Genomic DNA, 27,080 nt, shown 5'->3' on the forward strand with positions numbered 1-27,080 from the left:
AAAGGCAAACACAACTGAGCCACCCAGGTTCCTGTGTTGGCTTTTCTTTTTTCTTTTCTTTTTTTTTTTTTTAAAGATTTTATTTATTTATTTGACAGAGAGAGAGAGAGAGATCACAAGTAGGCAGAGAGGCAGGCAGAGAGGAAGGGAAGCAGGCTCACTGCTGAGCAGAGAGCACCATGTGGGGCTCGAGCCCAGGACCCTGAGATCATGACCTGAGCCGAAGGCAGAGGCCTTAACCCACTGAGCCACCCAGGTGTCCCATGTGTTGGCTTTTCTTAAGAGTAAGCATTACATAAAGGTGGACACAGTTTAAAAACAAAAACGCTCCCTCGCTGAAAGTCCAAAAATTCTCAAATGGATGATCTTCAATTAGCCTGCAAATACAGTCATTTAAATATATAAAACACATAACAGTACAATATTAAGTTATTATCAGCTATTATCACTTTACCTTTAATCAGCTGATCAGCCAGAAAATCAACTAAAGTTCACAGAAAAGAGATGGAACCAATGGAAAGCAAAGAGGAGGAAAGGAAACAGAATAAAGGGTTCAGTTAGCATAAAAATATGTTTAATACCTAATGAATGTCTCTGAAATTAGTAATTAACTTTTATTACGATTATAGAGAAATTATGTGGTAGGGTCTCCACTCTTCCTAAACATCTACTCAAGAAATAAATACTTCCCTATCTAATACATTCAAAAGTATACACCAATTTTACTACATCGCTCCTACATGGGAATATCCAAATCAAACACAAAGAAATCTAATATAAATTATTTGCATCTCTTCCTTCTTTATAAGTTAAATGTACCTACAGATCTCTAATGACAAGGCAAGGAGGAAAGTGGAAAGAAATGGCTTAAGGTCTTATCAAAAACATTAAAATGAATGCTTAATTATTGGTATGATATCCACTTGTATCTGTTTAGTCCAGAGTTAGCACCATTATTTATTGTTATGTTTTATAAGAAAACTAAAATGCTATAAGTGCTCTTAAACTATCCTTTCCTTCTCAGATCTTATTTTTCTCCAAAAAAATTTCATTATAATTATTTCAACTTGAGGAAATAAAAATAGCTTACTTATTCCTTCCCAGGCTACCTGATGAATGAATTATGTCTGCCTATAACCAGAACTCTGCCTCACTTCCCATGAACCCCGGAACTTTTAAGAGTCCCAGTCTTACCAATTTGAAGGTAAAAAATTTGGGAGACTTGGGGCACCTGGACGGCTCAGTGGGTTAAAGCCTCTGCCTTGGGCTCGGGTCATGGTCCCAGGGTTATGGGATCGAGCCCGGCATCGGGCTCTCTGCTCAGTAGGGAGCATGCTTCCCCCTGTCTCTCTGCCTGCCTCTCCACCTACTTGTAATCTCTGTCAATAAATAAATAAAATCTTTAAAAAAAAATTGGGGAGACTTACAATATTCCTTTTTTGCCTTTTATAGTACTTAAAATTAACGGCCCCCAAAATCTACTGTTCCTTAATTTCAATCATGTAGCCATCATTATTAAAAGTTATTATTAAATGGTCACTAGTCTCATGGCTGCCTTAGAAAATGACAGTTTCTGCTGTACTGTCTCAAAGTGCGGCAGGACACACACGCAAGCATGAACATACACTGTTTAAAATCTAAAAATTCACTTTACCCACAAAATCCATCACAAACACTAAGAGCTAGACAGTCTTAGGGACTTATGCACTCCATGCTTGTATCCCCCTAAAATTCGTATGCTGAAATTCTAACCGCAATGTGATGGTAGAGGAAGGGGTGGGTATTTGAGAGGTGATTAGGTCATGTCAGTGGAGCCTTTATGAATGGTTGTGCCCTTACACAGATTGGAGAAAGCTTACTGTTTTTCTCCCTCTCCTCTCTGTCAAGTGAGGATACAGGGAGAAGACAGAAATCTGCAAATCAGGAAGAGTGCCTTTACCAGACACTGCAATCTGCCAAAAAGCTTTCATCTGAGACTTCACATGTCCACAACTGTGGGAAATACATTTCCTGTTGTTTAAGGCACTTTGGTGCTCTGTTATAGCAGTCCAAATGGACTAAAACAGGTCAATCAGCCAAACCTGTCAGTAACTAAACGGAGGTGTGGGCTACTAGTTATTCAGCCAAGAGATCCTTTCTCTCTTTCCTACACACACACACACACACACACACACACACACACACACACAGTTGGGATAGTGAAGGGGAGTAGAGGGAGGGAGAGAAAATGAATGCGTGCCAACCAACTGGGATTTAGAAAGTTAAGGGTAAAAAAAAAAAGAAAGAAAGATCATACAGCACCCAATCTGTTCATGGCTATTTGCAGTTCATCCACATTTTTACTATTTCCAAGGTTACAAATGAACCTTAATTAAAAAATAACGTAAAATAAATAAAATAAAACCACATCATTAATAAATAGCAATTAATTCATAATACATCCATATGAAAATATCTCTTTGGTATTATAAAATATTAAGTGCTTAAAATTTTAATATTTATCATTGTGTTTTCAGCCAGAGCTTTCCATTAATGCAAATGGTTGTTAATAATATAAAATAATGAGCAGTGTCATAAGCTTGAGAAATATTTTGTTCAACAAAAAAAAAAAAAATTTTTTTTTTGGCCAAAGAAAAAGTACTCAGACCTGGAGTGAATCACGATGTGACAGAGCCTCTGTTGTATTTTAAAGTGTAAATTCTGTTTTAAGCTTTTCCACTCTACTTGAGAAAGAGCAATGACAAAATTCCCAAATGTCAACACAGATGGAAGTTGAGAGGAACAGCAATGAAATTTAAAATGCAAACTATAACCCAAAAAAAGAAGTACTCTTCCTTTCTCCTTTTTAACACTATGATGACTATCCCCAAAGAGAAGAAAATCCCCATTTTCTGCCATGTTTTTACACAGATATCAGCACCACGATGAATAGGAAAACATTTATTCCGAATCAGATGAGACATGATATAAAAGTCATTTATACACACAAACACACATATAATATGTACACATATAAAAATGTATAATACATATTTATATCATAGTCAGAGTTCAAATTTTAGTACTGAGATCTCTATATATATTCCCTGCAAACACTTGAAAAACTTGATTTCATAATAGATATTTCAAAATCTACTTTGGTGTAAGGCAGAGTGGCGAGTGGCTAATGATAACAAAGGCTTTCTCTTGGATGCCTCTGTTTACCAGACTGTCCTCATTAGAAACCTAAATCCCTCTACAATATATCATTATTACCAAATTCAGACCCAAAATCACCTTCAAGAGCCTCAACTTACAATGCTGCTTCACCTCAAGCTAAAATCAAGCCAAAATTGTGTTGTATGAAAGGAGAGAAGGTTAAAATCAAGCCAAAATTATGATCATTTCGATGGCAATCTAGATAATTTGTTTCACTCACTTTTAAGAGACCATCTTAAAAAGGAATTTGCTACCTATTAAATGAACTTGAATGAGCCCCTTTTTTAAAAATCAGTGAAACAGCCTCTTATTCTAGTGTTAGTCTAGTGTTGTCTAGTGTTCAAGCACATTTTGTGGCCAACTTTAGAAGTTCAGGTGAAAAGTTAAAATTCTATTCATTACGAAAACAAAGTCTAGTTTACAATCTAACACAGATTTGAAAGAAAAAATAAAAACTAGACACGTCTTCTTCTTAGTAATAAAAATGTTATTTCTGTAAATCAAAGTAACATCAACAAATAGAAGGCTTAGCTATCCCAGAATTTGCTATGCCATTAAAAAAAAAAAAAAAAAAAAGACATTCCTAGGAAATCTATATAAAATTTTAACAGTGAAGGTGAATGAAGCCAGCAAGGATAGAAATTACTAGTGGCCTGGCTGGAAAAGCATGTTGGGCCTGAGGCAAAAGAAGTTTTTTAAATAGGAGAATGTTCTGAAATAGAAAGCATGTTAAATAGAATTGCCCGAGGACAGTTAGGAAATGAAAAATTACACTAACTGCATTGGGAACAGCAACCTGATAAAAGCACAATGCACAAATTACAATCTTCTTCATGAGTAGTATTAAACACGAGAAAGGTTAAGCTATATGTGAGAGAGGTTTTGCCCACCACAGGCCACTACATGATAGAAGAATTACTTTCAAGCGTTTCTAGGGACTCTCCAACAACAATAGTAATAAATATTTCTATATTTCTAATAATGCAGAACAAGCGGGACCAGACTCCCAGCCAAAATCTACTTGCAAACACCCCCTGAATAAAAACCTCTATTCTAAGCTCTCTGGAAAACAACTAAAAGACAATAATGTGTTCCCTAAATATATCCTTCTCTTCTTAAATTCAAGACGCACACCCGGCATCCCTGGGATGCACAGTGAGTCAGCATGAACTGAGAAGCTATAAGGTGAAGTACACAATACTAAAGAGAGAAGGAAAACAGCATTCCATTGGAAGAATTTGGCACTTCATGACCACAAACACTTTTATAAACAGTACTGTCTTTTATTATTACAAGGATAACTATTTTTTTATTTTTTTATTACAATGGTAACTATTAAGTATGAAAAGTAAGCAGAAATAAAATAAATAAAAAGTATAAATACAGAAGAAATTCTGTATATAGACTATACCATATAGTCAAAATAAGAAAAGCAAGTCACAGGGGCGCCTGGCGAAGCCTCTGCCTTCGGCTCGGGTCATGATCTCAGGGTCCTGGGGTCAAGCCCCGCATTGGGCTCTCTGCTCCTAGGAGCCTGCTTCCTCCTCTCTCTCTGCCTGCTTCTCTGCCTACTTGTGATCTCTGTCTGTTAAATAAATAAATAAATGAATCTTAAAAAAAGAAAGAAAGAACAGCAAGTCACAAAGAAAAGGTCATAAAATAACAGAACACTCATGTTCATACATGCACACCACCCACAAGACTGTCAATAGTTTCAAGAGTGATCACGGAGCAGTCCTTCCAACATTTCTCTCTTACGAGCAGAGACCAACTCAGGAATAATGCAAGTCATAATGAGTCACAGTAAATAAGCTAGATTCTTAGGACAACAAAATTAGGGACAGCTGTCATTGGCTGAGTCAAAGTAAGGCTGGCACATCTTGGAAGGTCTAGGACCACGACAGCACAGAGGAGCTACCTAATCTCACTTTATCAAAAAAGGCCATACTTACTTTGGCTGTTTAGTTTCATTTTGTGTTTGTTTTTGCTTTAGTGGATAGATGTAAGGCATTCAGCATATGAAAATATGACCTAAATAAGACTCACCTAAATGAAAAGGTGACTGTGGACAAGTCAAGTCAACTGACTTGGGGAAGACATGACTACCTAGTCAGCTACAATTAAGTAAGTATGGCCTATCTCCACGTTTACATTTACAACATCACCCATTTATATTTCTCTTCAAGTATTATTAAAAACAAGTCAGCAGTCAATAATTGCTGACTCCCTCTCTTAGGCAAAATTAGAATCATCATGGGAATACTTTCCTCTGTAATCAGGAACACAAAGCTGACTGAAACTCTCCCTCCTTAATCTTTCTCTTCATTGTCTTTATCAGTTATACCAACTCTTCCTATAAAAACTCTTCTTCTAAATATGTACTATTTTGAATATATCGGGTTAAATAATATATACTATACAATTAATTTTATCCATTTCTTTTTATCTTTTCCCATTAGCTACTAGAAAACTTGAAATTACATATGTGACTGATATTATATTTCTATTGGGTAGTGCTAATCTAAGTGAGACACTTAGAGTGGGGTCAGGAGGAGGCACTCAGCGTTCATGTGCACTTCTGAGACCTTCTTGACTAGGTGACAATCATCAAAATATCTCCCTGACTCACTCAGGAATGGGTGACCTTAGCTTACTTAGGAATTGCTTCATTGCCTCTAAAAAGAATCCACAATCTCTTCCAAATGGGTTTATCCGTTAAAGAAATATGCTAATAGGTCATCAAATATAATTTATGAACTATTTTAGAGGCTTCAGTTCTTACACAATGTGGCAATTCTTACACAAGCATATTTTGCAACTGAACCATTTTTGCAAGTCAACTTTCACTTTAAAGCAACAAAAACTGTGTAGAAGTCATATGATAGCTTCATCATAGTTTAATGAAGATTAATATTATAGCTATTATATTCTTTGACTCCTTCCAAAAAAGTCTCAGGCTTTGTCCACACTCGTCAAGACTCAGTCCTTCTTTTATAAAAAAAGTATCTTAAGAATTTCAGGCAATTCAAATGAACTTCTTTGTGGTACAAACTCCCCTTCCTTAACAGAACTGGATATGCTTTCATATTCCTTATACTGAATTTTATGCACAAATATCTACTATAATTGCATTTATTCGTTCATCTCCCCAATTAAAGCTCCTGTCAGAGAGGAAGCCTACTTTGCTCATAATTGTCCTACTGTCCATTCACAGAGAAATGCCTGGGACAATGAGGATGTCAAAAATAGGTCTGTTAAATAAACAAATTAATTAAACAGCCTGACTCAGATGCACACATATACCCTGGAACACCAGTGTGGGGAATAGTTTTCTATACGTAGTCATTTTCTATATCTTATCCAAAAGACATATATGCAACACTGAAACTCACAATGCAGACAAAAGAAAAAGTAACTTTGATAATGATAAAATAAAACTCCCTTTACCTACTGTAAGTAGAAAAATCATTGTGACCATTATAAAATTAAATAATCTGGTTAACTATATGAGTATATACAGATTATTTGTTTTCAAAAAAGTTAGAATATATAACTTAAATATTTATAGAATAAAATTTGGCCCATTGCTGAGTTTTAAATTGAGGGTGGGGTCATGCTGTGCCTTGCTAATCAAAATATCTGTGAAACAGCAGCACCAGCATCACCTGGGAGATTCTGAGAAATGCATATCTCAGACCCAGTGCACATAAAATGATGTGTACATAATTTGTACATAAATTGTACATAAATTGTAATTATTATTATTGTGATGATTAACTTATTCTCAGTAGAGTTGGCAGAAGTCTCTTTTAGATATTCAGAGCATCATATTCATCACAGTGAGTAATTAGAATTTAAAAATCCTCAAAAGTTCCACTTTACTTTTCTGTTTAAAGACGGGTAAATTGGGACGCCTGGGTGGCGCAGTTGGTTGGACGACTGCCTTCAGCTCAGGGCGTGATCCTGGAGTCCCAGGATCGAGTCCCACATCAGGCTCCCAGCTCCATGGGGAGTCTGCTTCGCTCTCTGACCTTCTCCTCGCTCGTGCTCTCTCTCACTGTCTCTCTCTCTCAAATAAATAAAATAAAATCTTAAAAAAAAAAAAAAAGACAGGTAAATTTTTAGCTATCTTCCTCATAAATTTTATAAATTTTATCAAATAAATGAGCTAAGAACTTTCATCTCTCAACACCCAAGCAATTTCTGTCTGGAAATCGACATGCTCTGATTTCTATTATATTAATAGCACAATGAATCTGACAAACATCAAAGTAAATATTAAGATTGAAATAAACCAAAGGCTAATTTTAGTTAGATAAAACGTAGCTAATCTTAAGGAATATTAACATTACTTTAGTTAAGATTAAACACATTCATTCCTACAAGCAAAAGTATAAAAAAAATTTTTGAAGGTTTGCTTGTTATTTAAGCCAAGTAAACAGACAAAATGAATGAAACTTTGTTTTTAAAAGCAATATTTTCTATAATACAGAACTGAACAATATGTGATACTGACAAACAGGTGGGTTCTAAGGCGTGAAATAAGAAAAACCTTAAAAAGCCAAATTAAAATTTAACCTGCACATGTTTATAATATAAATCAAGTAATGCTATGGCATAAGAAAAATATGAAAATTAAATATTGAAAAAAACGTTACACAAGACGACAATTGTCATCATTCATATATTTCAGTGATACTTAACTAAACACCAACTTATTTTTGGCCAGGTGGCTTCCTAATACAAGTATGTCAGTTTATGATCCTTAAAAAGAATCAAATATACATAGGCAATAAAATAAACCTCAAGCGAAACCTCAAATCTTACATAAAAATTTACTGAAAATGAGTCAAAGGCTTACATGTAAAAGGTAAGCCAATAAAACTTCCAGGAGAAACATTAGAGGAAATCTTCAGATCCTAGAGCTAGGCAAAGAGCTCTCAGCACAATTCGCAGGACAACAACAACAAAAATCAGTAAATTGGGCTTCATCAGAATTAAAAACTTTTCTGTTAAAGACCCTCTTAGGAGATGAAAAGGCAAGTATTTGCAAAACAAATATCTGGCAAGAACTTATATCTAGAATATGTTTTTAAAAGTCTCAAAACTCAAAGGTTAAAAAAAAAAAAAAAAAGACCCAATTAGAAAATGGGCAAAAGGCATGAAAAGACATTTCACCAAAGAGGATCTAGAGTTGGCAAGTATGCTACTTTAAAAGATTTTCAACATAATTAGCTATTAGAAAAATGCTAATTAAAACCACAATGATCTATCACTATCCACATATCAAAATGGTTAACTTTTTAAAAAGTGACAATACCAAATGTTGACAAGAATGCAGATAAACTGGATCTTGCATATATTTCTGACTGGCGTGCAAAATGGCAGAGACATTATGGAGAAGCTTGGCAATTTCTTATAAAACTGAACATTTTCTCGCCATATGACCCTGCATTCACACTCATAGACATTTTTCCCAGAAATGTAAAACCCATATGTAAATATGAATATCTCAACTTTACTGCAATATTTTTAATTAGCCAATAGCTAGAAATAATCCACATGTCTTTCAACAGGTGAACAGATACATTGTGGTACATATATACAGTAGAATATTATTCAGTGACAAAAAGGAATAAACTATTCATCTATGCAACTGGGATAGATCTCAAGGAAAAGTCAATAACCAAAGATTGTATACTGTAGCATTTAATTTTCATATCATTCTAAAAATGAAAAACACATGTTCTAGCAATGGAAAACAAACCACTGGTTGCCAAAGGTTAGAGATGGGGGAAGGGAATAGTGTGAGTATAAAAGAATGAGGGAGCTCCTTTAAGTCCATGGATGTAATAATTCCATATCATCATTACAGTGGTAGTTACGTCAATATACACTTTCAATAAAATTGCAAAAAAGTGGACACACACAAATAAGTGCATGTGTTATAAAAATCCATGAAATCTGAAGAAGGTCTGTAGATTGTGACAATGTTCACTTCCTGGTTTTGAGACTGCAGTATAGTTAGGCAAGAATATTGCCATGGGGGCAAGTTTGAGAAAGGGTACAGGAGCCTTCTTTGAACTATTTTGCAACTTCCTATGAATCTATAATTATTTCAAAATATTTCTTCTTTAAATCCAGTCTAATATAATTTGCAGTTCTCCAAATTCATGCTATTTTTAAATGTCCTCTAACCTTTTTTTTTTTTTTTTTTTTTTTTGGCTCATTGTTTTTTGTTTCTTTTTAAAGACTTCTACGTCTAAAGGTACTCTGGACCTGCTGCAACAAAACTTCAGCTAATTTAATACTCTATGTACTTCCTGCTTATGTGTTGTATTTGTGAGTAGAGGTTTACCTAATACTGCAGAGACAGCATAGAGTTTTCAATAAAGGGCACCTTAGGGAAGTGAAGCGAAAAGAGATCTGTTAGTTTCATTATACTCTTATCACTAGCAAGCACAATTTTAAACAACCAACATAACACGCCAACTGAAGCGGTCAAGAGGATGGAAGACTCCCATGCGTAAACAACAATAAAAATGTACAAATAACAGAAGTATCAGATATTTAACACAGAAAGATCACAGCTAGGAAAAAAAATGGAAATAATAAATATGAACTCATTTGTGAACTTCCAAAATCCTGGGATAATAACCAATCCTCTTGAGAAAACGCTGGAAAAAAATTAAAAACCAATAGTAAATCAGACATTAGTTACTCATGATCTAAATAATAGTACAGAACAATCATGGCTAGTAGGTACATAATCTCTTAGGAGAGAAAATCTATATGACCCAGACACAGCAACGATCTTCTCTGACACCAAAGAGGAACTGCACTCTTCCATAAATTGCTCTTTAATCCTATTATCAAAGACAAAACACTAAACTTACCTATGATGATAAAATCCTTTATTTATATAAAAAGTCTGTGCTAGATATATTGTGAGAATGACAGTCACTCATCTCAAGCTCTCAAAAGAAAAGGACAGGAAGGTATACTGGTAAAGCCTCATAAATGTGCAGGTTGTCAGATAACAAAAGACAATTTGTGTTTAAAGATTGAACGTAAATTAACTGACATCTTTAATTTAGTTCTTCTTTCCAACCTTACAAATACGATATAACTTAAAGATAAATCAGATCATTTTTTAATGAACCCAAGAATACATGAAAAGTTATTAGTAACTGACAAACGCATTTCCTCTCAAAATATTCTCATTATTTTTTAAGAGTAACAATCTGTGAAATTAAAAGGAAAAGACAGTGGTGTTCCCAAGTCTTGGAGCCAGGTAGCTGAGGAGACCCAATCAGTTCATTTTGAGGACCAGAGCAGTCAAAGTCTCTATATTTCTCTAAGAAAATAATCCAGAAAAAACACAGATCAGGTTTAGGAAAGTGAAAACCATGACTCAAGAGATTGGTGATATTGAGGGATGTGGCTGTAGACGTCTCTTGAGAGAAATGAAAATACCTGGGTTCTGCTCAGAAGGTTTTGTACACAGATGTGATATTAGAGAACTACAACATATAGTCTCACTAAAGGTTTTCATCTTATGCAGAAACGGTGTCAGCCTTTGGAGCAAAGGGAAGAGCTCTGGGATGCTCTCACCATAGGTGAAGCCAAAGGACTTTTCTCAGGAAGGTGTACGTAACAAAAAGCCTTAACCATCAAGGCTCACTTTCAGTTAAGAATGACCATGGGACAGTTCTAGTCAATAATTTGTAAACTGAAAGACCTAGATGAAGTTTACAGGAAATCTAACACATGCTTCGCTAAAATGGACAAAAGCTGGAATGAACATGCTCCTGCTAGGGAAACAGATGTGGGGCCTAGATGTGCCCGGCCATCTTCTAAGCGTAAGAAGAAAGACCACAAGCAAAGGATGGTAGAACAGAAAGATAAAGGATGGCTGAGCGCTAAAGCCCAAACCATTCATGTTCTCTTTCTTTGTCAGAAATACAAAGTTGTACTTTAATAATCAGTCCGTGGGCTTTTCTGTTAGTTGAGGGCACACTGGGTTTTCTGTTACACAGACCTACAGGATAATTGACTTTATTATGCTTTTGTAACAGAGAATATACCTATATTATGCAGTGATTCATAATTAAATATAACCTGTGGCTGTTGTTAATAATTTATGAAAATGAAAATAATTTATATATGATATTGAATAACATGATTTCATTTGTAAAAGAAATATTTAATTCTTACTTGCTAAATATTTGGAAAACTTGAAGGTTACCTACACAAGAAGTGTACCTGTATGCTTGGTTTCTAATTATCATATTTTATTTATTTATTTTTAAAGATTTTATTTACTTATTTGTCAGAGAGAGAGAGCACAAGCTGGGAACGCGTCAGACAGAGGGAGAAGCAGACTCCCCTGCTGAGCAAGGAGCCTGTCGTGGGACTCGATCCCAGGAATCAGGGATCGTGACCTAAGCCAAAGGCAGATAGTTAACTGACTGAGCCACCCAGGACAATCCCTTTGATTATCCTACTTTAGATTACAGACCTAAAGTACATACCCAGAGACTGTGACTCACTGTAATTTCTGTTCAATGGATCTACTAAAACACACACGAATATTCCATTTTTCTCTTTTATACAACTCATTGCAAAATCAAGCATATTGAAAATAACTGAAATCATCAAATAAAGAGAGAGAAAAGACAAGGCAAGATACAGGATTTAAATTTTATTCTTACTAATAGATTATATGTTCGGACTTGGCTGGATAATTCTTTTATTTTCAAACTTTAAAGCTGCTGCTATATATTTTTTCTTATTTTCAAAGTTATTCCTGTTTATCAGTAAACTTGATATGACCAGTCCTCCAACCATCCAGAGTTCAGGAGGAATAAAATCCCTGTAGCTGTTTGATGTCCAAGAATATGAACAGTTAGCAGTTAGATAAAAGATGAGAAAAGACGGAAAAGGAAGATCAAAAGAAGAGTGTGAGTTCCTGCAGGCTAGCATTTACCTCTCTCTCTCTAAAGGGAGTTTTGTGCGCATTATACCAGAACTCATCTTGCCTTCAGCTTATAGTAAACAGACAATTGCCTTCTCATTTCCTCTCCAAATTAAGGATCAAAGTTTAAACATATTCTTTTCCCTGTATACTAGACTATAATTAACATTACCACCTCCTCACCTAATTCACACAATAGCTCTACTAGGAAAAAAGAAAGAATCCCTAAAGTAAAGATGTCATCCAACAAAATGGAAGAATTGTGGAGAATTTCTGGTCATGTTATGAATCTGATAGTTGATTTCAAGACACAGTATTGAAGACGCTAACAATGATAAAATCTTTTGAAAACAATATCCTAGTGAATATTTATGATGGAAGTCTATTTTGCTTATAATATTATCATCATCAAATAACTATTATTTATTTACTGAGGATCTTCAATATATCCCTAGTCCTCAAGACACTCCTAGAAGGTAGGTACCATCCCACTCTTTTCAGAAACGGAAACTAAGGTTCACAGAGGTTGATTAATTTGCCCTCAGATTCAAAACTACTAGCACACCTGAGGGCTCAAGTTCAAAAGTTCATCTTGCTCTTACATCACACACATCTTGCTCTTACATATACACATCAATATTTTTATACATTTTCCCATTTTACATGTTAGGAAACTAAATTCAGAATCTAAACTGTTCTAATCATTTAAACATCAAAACACTAGTTTTACGAATTAGTCTCTATAGCTTAACATCAAGTAAGATGCAATATAGATATATAATAAATTAATGAATGTAAATTGTATAATAACATATGTTTAATGCGGTTTTACCTTTCATTAATGTACTATAATCTAAATACAAAACAGAATATGCCGCTTTTAGATGTTAAACACAAAAGAACCCTGGATTCAAAACAGTGGTAAGCATCTACTGAGGGGCAGACATCACAAGAAAAGAATGTACTCTTTACTGAAAAATCAACTTACTTTAGAATGAACTGATAGTAGCAATTCTCTCCAATGAAAACACTTTCATGTTTTCCTTTAATATCTACAAATGTATAATTGAAGTTTAATACATGCTTTCAAATAACAGCAGCATGATATTCTTATCAGTCTAAAACTATAGCACATTTCACAGGGACTATATTAACACCTTGCTGACTAACTAGGGCCAGCTTGGTGGGAGCCGAACTGAATCCTCTAAGAAGTTATCACATAAAGAGTCATTTCTCAGGAGGTGGTACAGCAGGCACCAGAGCCTAAACTAAACCAAAATGCTCCATCAAGTCATTTTAAGGCACTTTGAAAATGAAAAGAGGTCAGAGCCTCTTGCCCATCACTGTAGAAAATTCAGGAGTAACTGGAGTTAGTACAGATCGCAGCTGCAAAGGGCAAATAAATCTACTAGTACAGAAGAGTGGGCAAGATACATCTTGTAATCTTTAGATTTTTCCCTGCCTTCTAGAATCACTGACATTTGACTTTCCTCAGAGCCAACAACTTGGCCAGGCACTGAGAAAAAAGTGCACCATGCAGCTATGATATAAAATTTCTGTGCTGTGAGAATCAATTTTTGGTGTGGCTGCTGACACACCAACTCCAAAGTGCTTTCCCACTCTGATTAGCTACCATGTAAAAGCTATTTTCGTTTCCAATAGAGATGTTCACTGTAATTGTAACACTTGGTATGCTTGGGGTCACAAAAAACAGTCCTCCCATTCTTGAGCACACTATTTGACATCAGGCTCTCTCAAACTGAACATCCCTTCAGCAACTAAACCTTTAGACTCTGTGGGAATATCTAATTAATAATGATTTTCTTGATTTTTCTCTAGTTATCTTTAACTCTTTACTCGAACATATATTTCCTTCCCTAGACTATTATACATAATCCTCTGGTAACTACTGCTTCTTCTCTGTTGAGCCTAGCATTCCCCACATTTTAGCTCAAGGTAAGTTGACCTGAGATTTATTGCTATGAAAAATAAGTAGACTCAGAACAAGAACACATTCATGCAAATGCTACTCTGTTTCCTATAAGCCAGGTATGGTTCTATGGACTGAGAAGACAAGAGTAAACAAACTACACAGAGAAAGCGCCCACCCATGGGAGCAAGCGATCTAGCCAGGGATACAAAAGGGCAGAAAGACAACTACATGACAGTGGGTGAACACCCTTAGGATGGGGATGTTCAAGGTGGCAGATAAGAAGTGAGGCTCTTCAGCCAGCCTGGAAGAAGGTATAAGGATGGGGAGAAATCAGGGAAGGTATATCTCTCTAAGCTGTTTCCAGAAGCATGTTTAGGAAATTTAAGATAGCAGCAAAGTCTGCATTAAACAGAACGAACAGCATGTACAGAAGCACAGCTGGAAGCATGTCTAGACCAAAACACGTGACTTCCAACACAGAATAATATTCCGGCACACAGCCAACTGATATCCTTTAAACATCTGTCAAAGATCTACTTAATGGGGTAGAGGAAAATTATATTAATAAAAATATATAAAAGAGTTCACTTATTAATTCATTTCCACTGAGCTGAAGGAGTCACTTCTGATAAAAATCAAAAATGTTTCTGGTTCTTAAACTTGCCTTTTATTCATGATTTTTCTAGACCCCTACCTTCTTGTGAGCTCAAACGAAGAAATGAAAATCTTCAATATTGAAAAGGAGTGTACGCATAAAGTGGATACAATTCCAGTTTATACTGGTGATATTTCATTGTCTCTTACAGAACGGTTCTCACACATCTGAGCTGTCTCTCTAGACCCTTAGGCCCCCTTTGGTTAGATGGTATAGAGTGAGAAGGAAGGTCCAATAATGAGGCTAAAAAGGTAGACAGAAACCAGATAGTACAGAATCTTGCACATCATGAGAAGTAGTCTGTATTATACCTTAAAAGCCATGCAGAATTGCTGAGGAAATGCAAAAAGGGGGAGCAATTATGAGGCTGTTTTCGTAAACCAGGCTACAGATGCTAACAACATGAGTAGGATGAGAGCAGTAGGAATATAAAGTGGCATGTGGTTGAAAAACAGGAGCTATAATTGACTCTACCTGGAGATAAGAAAAAAGAAGAAGTGAAAAGTAAGGATAAATGTTAAGTTTTTAGGTTCGAGCAGTTGGTAGATAGGCCACCACACAGGGAGACAGGGTATAAAGGAACAAACAGGTTTGGGATGAAAAACCCTAAATTTGGTTTACACATGTTGAGTTTTGCACTTCTAGGACATCAAAATGAAGGTATTTATAAATATGACCGAGACCAGGAGATTTGAGTTTGAAGACAGATGTGGGCAGCCTCAGTACATAAATGGAATCCATGGGATGGAGAAGAATGCCTAGGGAAAGTATATAAGTAGAAATACATAAAAGGACATAGGGAAGAGCCTTGAGAATCTCTTATGTTAAATGGTCAGAGACAGAGGAAAAGCCATCAGAGGTAATAAAAGAAAAGCAAAACATTTCAATGGCTTCAAGGATCCAATAAGTGATCCAAAATGTCCAGTGCTAGAGAAAAAGAAAGAAAGATGTATCCACTAAATTACTAAGAAGTCATTGTCTGTGAACTTGTTGAAAATAGTTCTAGAAAGAAAGATTAATCCTAACTGCAGTACTACTAGCCATGTGAATTTAAGCAACTAACCAAATCTCAGCTTCTCCATCTGTAACTCATGAAAAATAAAAACCTTCCTGCCTCATGGTTTTGTCATCAGGATTAAATTAAAATCTAAAAATATTAATAAACTTTATAGATTTTTTTTATTTATTTATTTGACAGACAGAGAGAGAGATCACAAGTAGGCAGAGAGGCAGGCAGAGAGAGGGGGGGAAGCAGGCTCCCCGCTGAGCAGAGAGCCCGATGTTGGGCTCGATCCTAGGACCCTGAGATCATGACCCGAGCTGAAGGCAAAGGCCTAAACCACTGAGCCACCCAGGCGCCCCAATATTAATAAACTTTAAACACAAAGTATAGACAAGTGCAACTGCAACTGTGCTGTTCTATAAGCTGTACACAAATGTCAATTCTCTGTTTCACACACATGGCCCAGAAGTCACATTTGACTTACACTAGCCAATATAACATTGTCTACAGAAGTGACTCACTCTTAGGCAAAAGCTGTAAGAAACAGTGTATGGTTTAACATGTTCTGTATTCCCTACAGCTAACATTATGGCAGCATGTTTCAAAATGAAGCTTTCATCATCCTAAATCCTTGAGTGATGACCATGAGGAGAGCCTGACACACATTGGCATGTAATATAGGGACAAGTAATCTTATTGTTTTAAAACACTAAGGTTTTAAAATTATGATCACAGCAACTAATAGAATATATAATAGGTTAAAAAAAAAAAAGGACAGCCAAAAGGAAAATCCCATCTGAGAAGGTAACCAATGAGACATCATTGGGACTATCAAACGCACAAATGTACTAATTTTTATTTTACGTCGCAGAGTAATTCATTAATCCTAACACTTGTTTTGACATTCTTACAGTTACAGAAAAGGTAAACAAGAACAACAAATGTACATAATAGAATTGTTAATGAAGATACTTCAGTTGGGAAAGAATGAGACAGTCTATCAATGACAAGAAATGACCTCTCCCATCCCATTCTTAAATACCGTTACTTGGGACCTAAATTTTCTTCACTCCTTGGTAAGCACTACGTTGGGCCTGAATGACTGGGTGTATATTCGTGTCAGACCAAAGACACAATGTCCCACTGGGTTAGTAGAAACAAACAGAAAATAGAAAATAACCAGGACCAAATTTTATGAGGGAAGAATCCTTTTATTCTTCACATGTTAACAATAGAAGTTGCTACTGCAAAATCCCAAATTACTATTTGATATGCCTAAATGGAACATGTGTGCTGGAAATGGCAATTACTCAGAACCAAGGCCAGAAGTAGAATCCAGGTCAGAGTGAGATACAAGGGGCTACTGGATTAACCTTTTCATCAAAAACACTGGATTCCCCTCACTTCCTTATTCTGGCCTTTGTCCCTCTCATTAATTTTGACAAATCATAAAAGAGGATCCTAACTGCTTCAATCCCAATGGCATTGAAGTGAATTACAAGAAAGAAACACTTAACAAGGGTTGTTCTTCAGCTGTGATCTTTTTTTGTTTTAAAGAAGGTAGGGAAACAAACACCCCACAAGTCTTCTTTTAGAAATGTCTTTTGTTATTTACAAAGCATAGAAATAAATTAGGATCATCATTAATAAACACATCAAAAAAATATGACCACCACCTTTTGCTCAAAATTCTTAACTATTTCTACAACAAAACCAATTTTTAACCATGAAGATTATGGAGTCACTTTGAAAATGTAAGTTGTAAATACTGAAAGCAATTTCATAAGGGTGTGTAAGGGCCCAATCACCTGACCAACTGAGCAACAGCTCAAGGTGACTACTTCGAGGAGAGCGCATTCATTAGGATATACAAGCTCTGCAATGAGATGTTACATGGAACTTTGTGTCTTCAACTTCTTTTGTTCACAGGGAATCCTTAATAAACAGTTGCTGGGGGTGCCTGGGTGGCTCAGTGGGTTAAAGCCTCTGCCTTCAGCTCAGGTCATGGTCCCGGAGTCCGGGGATCGAACCCCACATCGGGCTCTCTGCTCTGCCGGAAGCCTGCTTCCTCCTCTCTCTCTCTCTGCCTGCCTCTCTGCTACTTGTGATCTCTGTCACATAAATAAATAAAATCTTAAAAAATAAATAAATAAATAAATGAAATAAATAGTTGCTGGATTAAATGCAAGTAGTAAATGACAATGCCAAGTTATGAACTTCTTTTTTTTTTTTTTTTTCCAAATTCCAAATCAACCCTGTTCCAGTACCCCCAATCCTGCCTCTTGCCAATAACTAAACAGCCATTTTCTGGGGCACCTGGGTGGTTCAGTCAGTTAAGTGTCTGCCTTCCACTTGGATCAAGCGCACATTGGGCTTACTTCTCCCTCTCCCGCTCCCCCTGCTTGTGCTCTCTGTCAAATAAATAAACAAAATCTTAATAAATAAATAAATAAATAAATAAACGGCAATTTTCTATTAGTTGAAAATGCGACTATGCATATTGTTGCCATGGTAGTTGTCCTCCTGGAGTCACTTGGCTAAAAGGTCAGAAAGCCATTAAATCACAATGTGCTTATCTCACAAATATAACTACCATCACTGGTATAACAACTTTCAATCTTAAAAACGATACCTTTGAAGTTAAGCTGACGACTCTTACAATTATTATCTCAGCAACTTTATGGTGCTAAACCGAGTTACGATAGCATGATGAGGGGACAAACTAAACCTAACGCTCCTAAATCGCTCTCTAGAAGTTTGGCTCCAAAGGCCTTTCTCCCTCTTCGGGATGGCAATGCCAAACACAGACAAATGGTGCTGACAAACGTTGCTCTACGTTTACTCACCAAAGCTGGCGCGCGGGAAATAAAGTGGCCAAAATACGCTAATCTCCTCTGATAAGAGTAACAAGGATATAGTAACAAGGAAAGAACACAAGCTGCCTGAAAGAATCGTGTTGGACATAAAAATCACAGTATTTGCAATGAAATACACGAAGAAGGCAAACGCGCGATTACACACGCCGAGTGTTACGCACACGCCAATTCACAGGACAACTCCGTGAATGCAAAGGTCAGAAAACCTGCCGTGGCTTTGCCTCGCTCGCGCCTGAGGAAACCAGTGCTGGGAGTCAAAGCACGTACCCAATGGCGCAAAACCACGGATTCGAACGGCAGGGAGAGGGGATGAGGAAAGTTTATTCAGGGCCGCCACGCCCCGCCCGGGTGCCAGAGTAATCAAACCACTCTGAAAGCCACTGGACCCAGAAAACCGGGTCAAGCCGCCGCCCACCCGAAGAAGTGGCACCCTCCGAGCTCGGGGGCGGGCCAGCCAGCGGCGGGGCGGGGCCCAAGAGGCGGGACCGCTAAGGGGCGGGGCCTGCGCGCGGCGGAACCGAGGGACGGCCCGAGCCCGCAGCTCGCGCCTGAAAGGCAGCCTGTCCGCTAAGAAGAGAGGGGGGATGGGGGGAGAGAACGCTGAGGTGGCGTCAGGCGGTACCTGCGCTGGAAGTCCCCGGCGAAGGGCTTCAGGTACGGGTCGATCTCCAGAAGTCGAGCTAGTTCCGGCACGTCCGCCAGGGCTGCAGCCAGCGCCGCCTCAGCGCTGTCGGCCGGAGCCTCGGAAGCCGCCATCTTCTGCTGCAGCCCGAGTAGCTGAGCCCGAGAGGGTCGATTGGAACCAGAGCGGGATCTGGAGCTCTAGTTGGGAGGAAGGCGGCGAAGGCGGAGCCGGAGGACGCTGAGGGGAGCTTTGGCGGCCCGGGGCCCTTTATAGCCCGAGTGAACGGCCGTTCGTCGTCCCCCCCACCCCCCCGGCGTCGGGGCGGAGCGGGACCCAGGGTGATTCCCGGACGCACCTCCCGAGCAGGGGGTGAGGCCCCCAGGGCCTCCGCCCACTCACGCGGCTAGCCCCTGAAGGCCGGGAGCCTAGCCCCTTCCTCCGCAACCTCCCCGTGGCTGGGCCAAGGCCGTCCTGGCAGGCGGGTCCAGGCCGCTGCCGGAGCCCAGCCTTGCCCTCCCTTCCCCTGACCCGTACTTGGCTCCAGAGCTAGCCCTCAGCTTTTCTTCGGTAAACAACTCCTGGTGGCATCCTTTTCACAGGGATGTGTGGTTTTCTTGCAGGGGACCTTCTCAAAGTTCTGAGAATTCGTTAGCGCAGTATTGCAGACCGCAAATAAATTCACTGTGAGAGGAAGTTAGGTATGGCTCTAGGAATACCTTTGAGACTGTTCACACCATTGTCTCCCCAGAAACTCCTGTAGGGTTATCCTGTCGCATGAATTAACCAAAGAAAGTCAGGATCCTGGGAAGATCCCAGGGACACTGCGATGCTCTGGTACTATTCTCTGGGTTGCCAGCGGCAGAGAATTGAAACCGTGGCAAGAATTTTGCCCATTTCCCATACCTCAAAGAAACAAAAAAAAGGGGGTCAAACACACACCCCCCACCTATTTGCTCTTGTTTATAATTGTAACAAATTTTTTCAACGATTAAACTGAACTCTCCTTGGTAAAACAAATGGTATAGGAAGAACATTAAATTGGATTTCAAATGTATCACTTACTAATGAAGTGCTAATGCAAGAAATCGCTCTTCCTCTTAGCTTAAGAAGGAGGAACCCTATGTAAACTTCCCTAATTGCAACTTCCTTATGTTCTTTCATTCCCATTAACTGGCTTCTAGCTTAACGATTCTTTTTGGAGAGTACAGAATTGTACATGGAGAGAATTGGACCCACCAACCCAGGAGTTTCCAAATTGCTTTGAACCTAGGAACTGGAGAATCTCTGAGTCTCTTCCCCAGTTAAGATTTGGATATGGAGAATTCTAGGGGCTACAGAGAGGGAAGACTTGATTAGCATTGGCCTTGAGTTTTAAAACATTCAAAACATTTTTTTGTGAAAGGGTTAATAAAGGACTTGAGCAATACCTAGCAAAAGATGATCTCTGAGTGAAAGTGGAGGACTTGGATAACGTTCAGAAAGACATATCTTACTTTTCATGAAGACAACACGCAAATGTCAGTAAAATATAAGACATAATAAAACAGCACTTGAAACTCGAAAGCAAGTTACCCAATAGACCCACAAATCTGTATCTCTTAACCTAAACTTTTCTCAGAAATCCAGGTTGTATCACTACCTACAGAAATCTCCATTTAGCTGGCTAGAAGACGTAAACTATCTCCAAAATACACCCTAAATGAGTCTTCCCATCCTTTGTGCTGTCACTCATACAAGCAGCCTCTCATTTGGACTAATATGTCTAACTAGTTTCCCTCTTTTTTTTTTTATTTTTTAATTTAAAGATTTATTTGTCACAGAGAGAGAGAGGGTGCACAAGCAGGGGGAGTTGGAGAGGGAGAGGCAGGCTCCCCATTGAGCAGGGAGCCTGATGTGGGGCTTGACACCAGGACCCTGAGATCATTACCTGAGCAGAAGGCATATGCTTAACCAACTGAGCCACCCAGGTGCCCCAATTAGTTTCCCTCTTTACTCTTTCTCCACTCTAATCCTTTGTCTGGTATTTTCAAGTTTAATGTGCATCTAAATCCCTTGAGGATGTCACTAAAAGTACTTAGTCTCATTCAGTTCTGGATGGTACCTCAGATTCTGCAATTTCAACAAGCTCAGAGGTGATGCAGCTGTTACTGGTTAGGGGCAGTTTGAATAGTAAGGCTCTACCCAAGGAGTAAATCATACAACTTAAATGACATGCTTGTTCACTCAGAGTTAAATATAGACTTCTTATCATTCCCTAACAACTCTTGTATCATCTGGACCCTGACTATGTTTCCACCACTTTTCTCATCATCTTTTCTCATCTCATCAGGTTTTACTATTCTTTAGAAATACTGACTTTCCTGGGACTCACGGAACTTTGTAGCCTTTGAGACTTTTTATGTGCCCTTCCCTGTTGGGAATTCTCTTCATGACTCAGCTCTACAGGGCTGGTTCTTCCCAGCATTCCTTGAGATCTCAGTGTAAATGTCAACTCATCTTGAGAAGCCTCTGCTTCCACTACTTAAATAAGATTCTTCAGAATCTATTATAACATTTTCTCTCCTATGCAGCAATTAACAAAATTAGGTGTTTCTATCTCTCTCTTTTTCCTTTTCTCTTATGTACTCATCTCTCCCATTAGAATGTAAACTCCAAGAGAGCAAGGACCGATTCTCTCTTCACTATTGAGCAAGTACTTAATGAAGTCCCATGTGACAGCCAGTTCAGTTTTCTAGGTATTGGGCTAAAAGGTAAACAAGACAAGTCCCAGTTGTCATAAAGCTTACATGGAGGAGGTGGAGGGTGAAAGAATGTCAACTAACATATAAGAAATGCTTCTCAAAATCCATAAATGTCCTGTTGTAATGAATAAATGCAGAGAATTAAACTAATACATCTGCTTTAGTTATGGTAGTAAAGGAGGGGCTCTCAGAACTGACATTTAAGCTAAGTGTAATGACAAGGAATAAGCCATGAGAGAAAGAGCATTGCAAATAAAGAGTTTGCAATGGGGAATGAGTGGATTAGTCACAGAAAAAAGAATTCTGGTGTACCTGCTCTATAGTAAGAAGAATACCAAGAAGTAGGGTGTGAGAGCTACGCAGCTGTTTGATCATATAGGAGCTCTAATTTAAGTATGACAGGACAATATTGAAGGGTTTTGAGCAGAAGACTGATTAGGTTTGATTTACATTTAAAAAAATATCTTCCCTATGGAAAATGGAATACAAGAATGCAAGCAGAGAGACTATTAGGATGCCACTACAATGCCCAATTGGATATATATTCCTTTAAATTCCTCCATTAAAATGTTCTAAAACTGGATGAGGCAAAGGCTACACAATTCTGTAAGTTACCCAAAATCACTGAATTATACATTTAAACCAGGTGAATTTTATGGTGTAAATTACACTCCATGAAGCTAGTTTAAAATTTTCTCCTATATAGACTGTAAGAATCTCAGTCTCCAAACTGATACCCACTTATTTCTGGATTAAATTGAGCAGAAACAGTAGCCAGCTAGCCTTCCCTCTACACCTGCCAAGCCTCTCAGAGGACCTTGGAGGTCCTGGTTGTCATTTTATCTTCAGACTTGCTCACCCTCTAATCTCTCTACTTAGATGGCCAAGTAGAGGGTGTTCAATGTGATGGTAATTGTTACTGCCTGGAAGTCAGTCTGAGGCAAACAACTTTTTTTCATAGACAGTACTTAATGGTTTTTAGATGATAATGATTTTCAATTACTTTTGTCGCCAGTTGGATGAGAATCAGCGACCTAAAGGTGAAAGGCTCTAACTTTTGTGACAAATACTCTGAACATCTTGTCCTCTCCATTAGAACTTAAACAATTTTCTTTGGTCTCAGACTTACCCAATCAAGTGGCAGTTTTTATTTAACTTGGAGTTACAGGCTTCCTTTATGCCTTTATGTTATCTCTAGTGATTATATATGTGAAATTTTCAGTACTTCTGAATTGTTTATTTGAAAATTTTACAAACTTTTTAGGCATAAAATCTTGTAAGAAAGGATCAGATAGCTGAGCTTATCATAATGAACTTATTCTGACTGTAGGCTTTACAATAAAAGCTAATAGTAATACACTGCTTGCCACAGTCAAGGCACTGTTTTAACCATTTGTGTGGTATGGTGCATATGTGTAAAATCCTTAGTTAACCCTATGATAAAGATACATAAAGATGAAGAAAATCGCTTAAGATAATAGAGCAAGTAGGAGTCAGTCAGGATTTGAATCCAAGTACACCTTTTACAGTCTATGATTTTAAGAGCTATTTTATCCTACCTCTCAGAAAGATGAATATAGAGACAAATATGTAGGAGAGTTCTATTTTTTTCTTACGACTTCAAGACAAAAATTAGACAAAACTTAAAACACTGTATCTGTCAACCTTACCTGAATGAAACCCAGATCCCTGGCAAACTTAACTGGTCCACAAGACAATGAAGAGCCAGGAAGTGGACAAAAAAATAAAAAGACTTTTTACATATAAAAATTTAAGTCACAAAGCCCATGGACTAAAGACTCATGGAACAATAATCACCTATTATGATGGCTTGAGTGGTGGCTCCCCAAAAGATGTGCCCAGTCCAAATCCCTAAGACCTGTGAACGTTATCTTATTTATGAAAGAGGTCTTTGCAGACACAATTAAGGATCTTGAAACGAGGAGATTATCCCACATCATCTAGATTATCTGGATCCTAAATCCAATGACAGTGTCCTTAGAAGAGAGATGCAGCAGACAGAAACAAGATGGAGGAGTAAAGTGACTATGAAGGCAAAGACTGGAGTGCTACAAACTAAGTCAAAGAATGTCAGTAGGCACCAGAAACTGGAAGAGGCAAAGAATGGATTCTCCCTAAAGCTTCCAGGTGATATATGGCCCTGCTGACGCCTTGATTTTAGACAACTGATCCTCAAAACTACTAGGGAATATATTTCTGTTATCTAAATCATATGAGAGAAGAACTGCTTTAGGGTATTAATTGGCATATTTTTATACCATCTATTTGACAAAAAGAATTCGAGGTGGCTAATAAAAATACGTGGGGGACAGAGGCACCTGTGTATCTCATTCAGTTAAGAGTTTTCCTTCAGCTCATGTCATGATCCCAAGGTCCTAGGATCAAGCCCCACATCAGACTCCCTGCTCAGAGGTGAATCTGCTTCTCCATCTCCCTCTGCCACTCGGCCCTTTCTGTGCACGTGCGCTCTCTCGTACGCGTGCTCTGTCTCTCTCTCTTTCTCAAATAAATAGATAAAATCTTTAAAAAGTACTTTGAATAAGTAAAACAATACATGACAAGGGCAAAAAAAAAATCTTAAGATAGAGAAAATATATGGCATTTGGGTTCAGAACTTAGTTCTCTGGTGCCCAGTAGCAAAAGCAAAGAGGAGAGATATTAAAATTCTATAATTCTATAAGCTTTAAATTGTGCCTTTGAATTATAAATGGCTCATTTATGAGGTCATCTCATACCTATCAGAATGGCTAAAATTAACAACATAGGAAACAACAACTGTTGGTGAGAATGTAGGGAAAGGGGAATTCTTACACCGTTGATGGGAAGGCAAACTGGTATGGCCATTATGGAAAACAGTATGGAGTTTCTTCAAAGAGTTAAAAATAGAATTACCCTATAATCCAGCAATTGCAGTACTAGGTATTTGCCCAGAGGACACAAAAATACTGATTTGAAGGGACACATGCACCCTGATGTTTATAGCAGCATTATTGACAATAACCAAATTACTGAAGGATCCCAAACATCCATCAGCTGATGAATGGATAAAGAAGAGGTGAGATAGATATAGATATAGATATAGATAATGGAATATTACTCAGCCATCAAAAAGAACGAAGAATCGCCATTTACAATGACATGGATGGAGCTAGAGTATTCTATGCTAAGTGAAGTAAGTCAGAGAAAGACAAATACTGTATGATTTCACTCATGTGGAATTTAAGAAACAAAACCGATGGACATAGAGGAAGGGAAAGAAAAATGAAACAAGATAAAAACAGAAGGAAGCAAACCATAAGAGACTCTTTAACTACAGGCAACAAACTGAGGGCTTCTGGAGGGGAGGTTGGTGGAGGGATGGGGTAACTGGGTGATGGGGATTAAGGAGCACACTTCATGAAATGAGCATCTGCTATTATATGCAACTGATGAGTAACTACATTCTACTCCTGAAACAAATAATACACTATATGTTAATTAAATTTAAATAAAAAATTAAAAAAGAGTGAAATCTTGCCATTTGCAATGATGTGGCTAGAGATAGACTGTATTATGCTAAGTGAAATCAGTCAGTGAGAGAAAGACAAATACTTATATGTGGAATTAAAAAAACAAAACAAAACAAATGAACATGGGAGTGCAGGGAGAAAAGAGGGAGGAAAACCAGAAAACAGACTCTTAACTATGGAGAACAAACTGAGGTTTGCTGGAGGGGAGGTGATTAGGGAGATGGGTTAAATGGGTGATGGGTGTTAAGGAATGCACTTGTGGTAAGTCCTGGGTACTATATGTAAGTGATGAATCATAAGGTTCTATTACTGAAGCTAATATTACAGCATATGTTAACTAACTGAAATTTAAATGAAAACTTGAGAGAAAAAAAAAATGGTTCCATAAGTGAGAGGTATTGAGGAACATTTTGAACAATGTACTCCTAAGCCAATTTATTTTTATTTTTTTAAAGATTTTATTGATTTATTTGAGAGAGAGATAGACAGCATGAGGGGAGAGAAGGGTAGAGGAAGAAACAGACTCTCACTGAGCAGGGAGCACAATGTGGGGCTTGATCCCAGGGCCCTGAGATCACCTGTGCTGAAGGCAGACATTTAACCAATAGAGTCACCCATGCACCCCTCAGAAGCCAATTTTAGATATACACAAGGTCCTTTTCAAATAGTTTATCTTATGGATAGTAGTATGATAAGGCAAGGACACAGACTTAGGAACCAGGCTTCCTGAGGTTGGATCTTAACTCATTAACCATGATCACGGGAAGTCAATTTCTTTGTCCTTCATTTTCCATTTCTATAAAGTGGGAATGATAGTAGTACCAATTTTCATGTTGAGGGAATAAATGACTTAATACATATAAGATACTTAAAATTCTATGTGACATATAATAATGACTTAAGAAATGATTATATTTCTGCAAAGGCAATACTATAGCAAAGAAGAGTAATGCCTTTCATATACAATGCTTTCCAATAGCTGAGATTAGTACAAAAGTAAGAAAGTATTAAGATCTTGAGGATAGTTAACACACCTCCAGGAGAGGAGGGGGATTGGATATGTCAGTGAAACCTGAGTAGGACTATGATGAGCATGAGGTTTTCTAAAGGAATCCTCTAACCAGCAACCAGTATGTTCCATAGACCAATGCTGGTAAACAAATACTTGTGACCAACCCACTAACAGAAAAATACAGAAATTGAGAAAAAGTGTTTAGAAACTTCAATATCAACTTGAAAAAATATAAGAAATTGGGCCTTTTATTTGGTATTTTAAATTTTTTCTTTCTTTAGGAAAGTATTTTACTCTAAGATGCTATCAATCCATGATTGGTTATAAGAAAAAAAAAAAAAAAAAGGAAAAAACCTCTTCTTTGATAAGCCTGTACCACGTTGAACCAGAACTATTCTCAGAGAATTCTTTATCTGTGCAGGTGTTCCCATGAGTACATAGTGGGCACTCTAAAATCCTCATGAAACAAAATAAAACAAAAAATTATGTTGACTCTGAACATTTTAATAAAATTGCACCTTAATTTGACA

General features: G+C 37.6%; 1 protein-coding gene across 1 annotated transcript in view; it reads right to left on the reverse strand.

Moving 5' to 3' along the window:
- The window catches only part of GBE1 (1,4-alpha-glucan branching enzyme 1), a 270,179-nt gene extending 250,631 nt beyond the window's left edge, over positions 1–19,548 (reverse strand). Inside the window, exon 1 of the mRNA XM_044251151.1 lies at positions 19,265–19,548. Coding sequence (XP_044107086.1) covers positions 19,265–19,398 — 134 coding nt within the window. The 5' untranslated portion in view covers positions 19,399–19,548. The remainder of the gene's footprint in view (positions 1–19,264) is intronic.
- Positions 19,549–27,080: the final 7,532 nt, after the last annotated feature.

The sequence above is a fragment of the Neovison vison genome, chromosome 6 (genome assembly GCF_020171115.1).
Source record: "Neovison vison isolate M4711 chromosome 6, ASM_NN_V1, whole genome shotgun sequence".
NCBI classification, from domain to species: Eukaryota; Metazoa; Chordata; class Mammalia; order Carnivora; family Mustelidae; genus Neogale; species Neogale vison.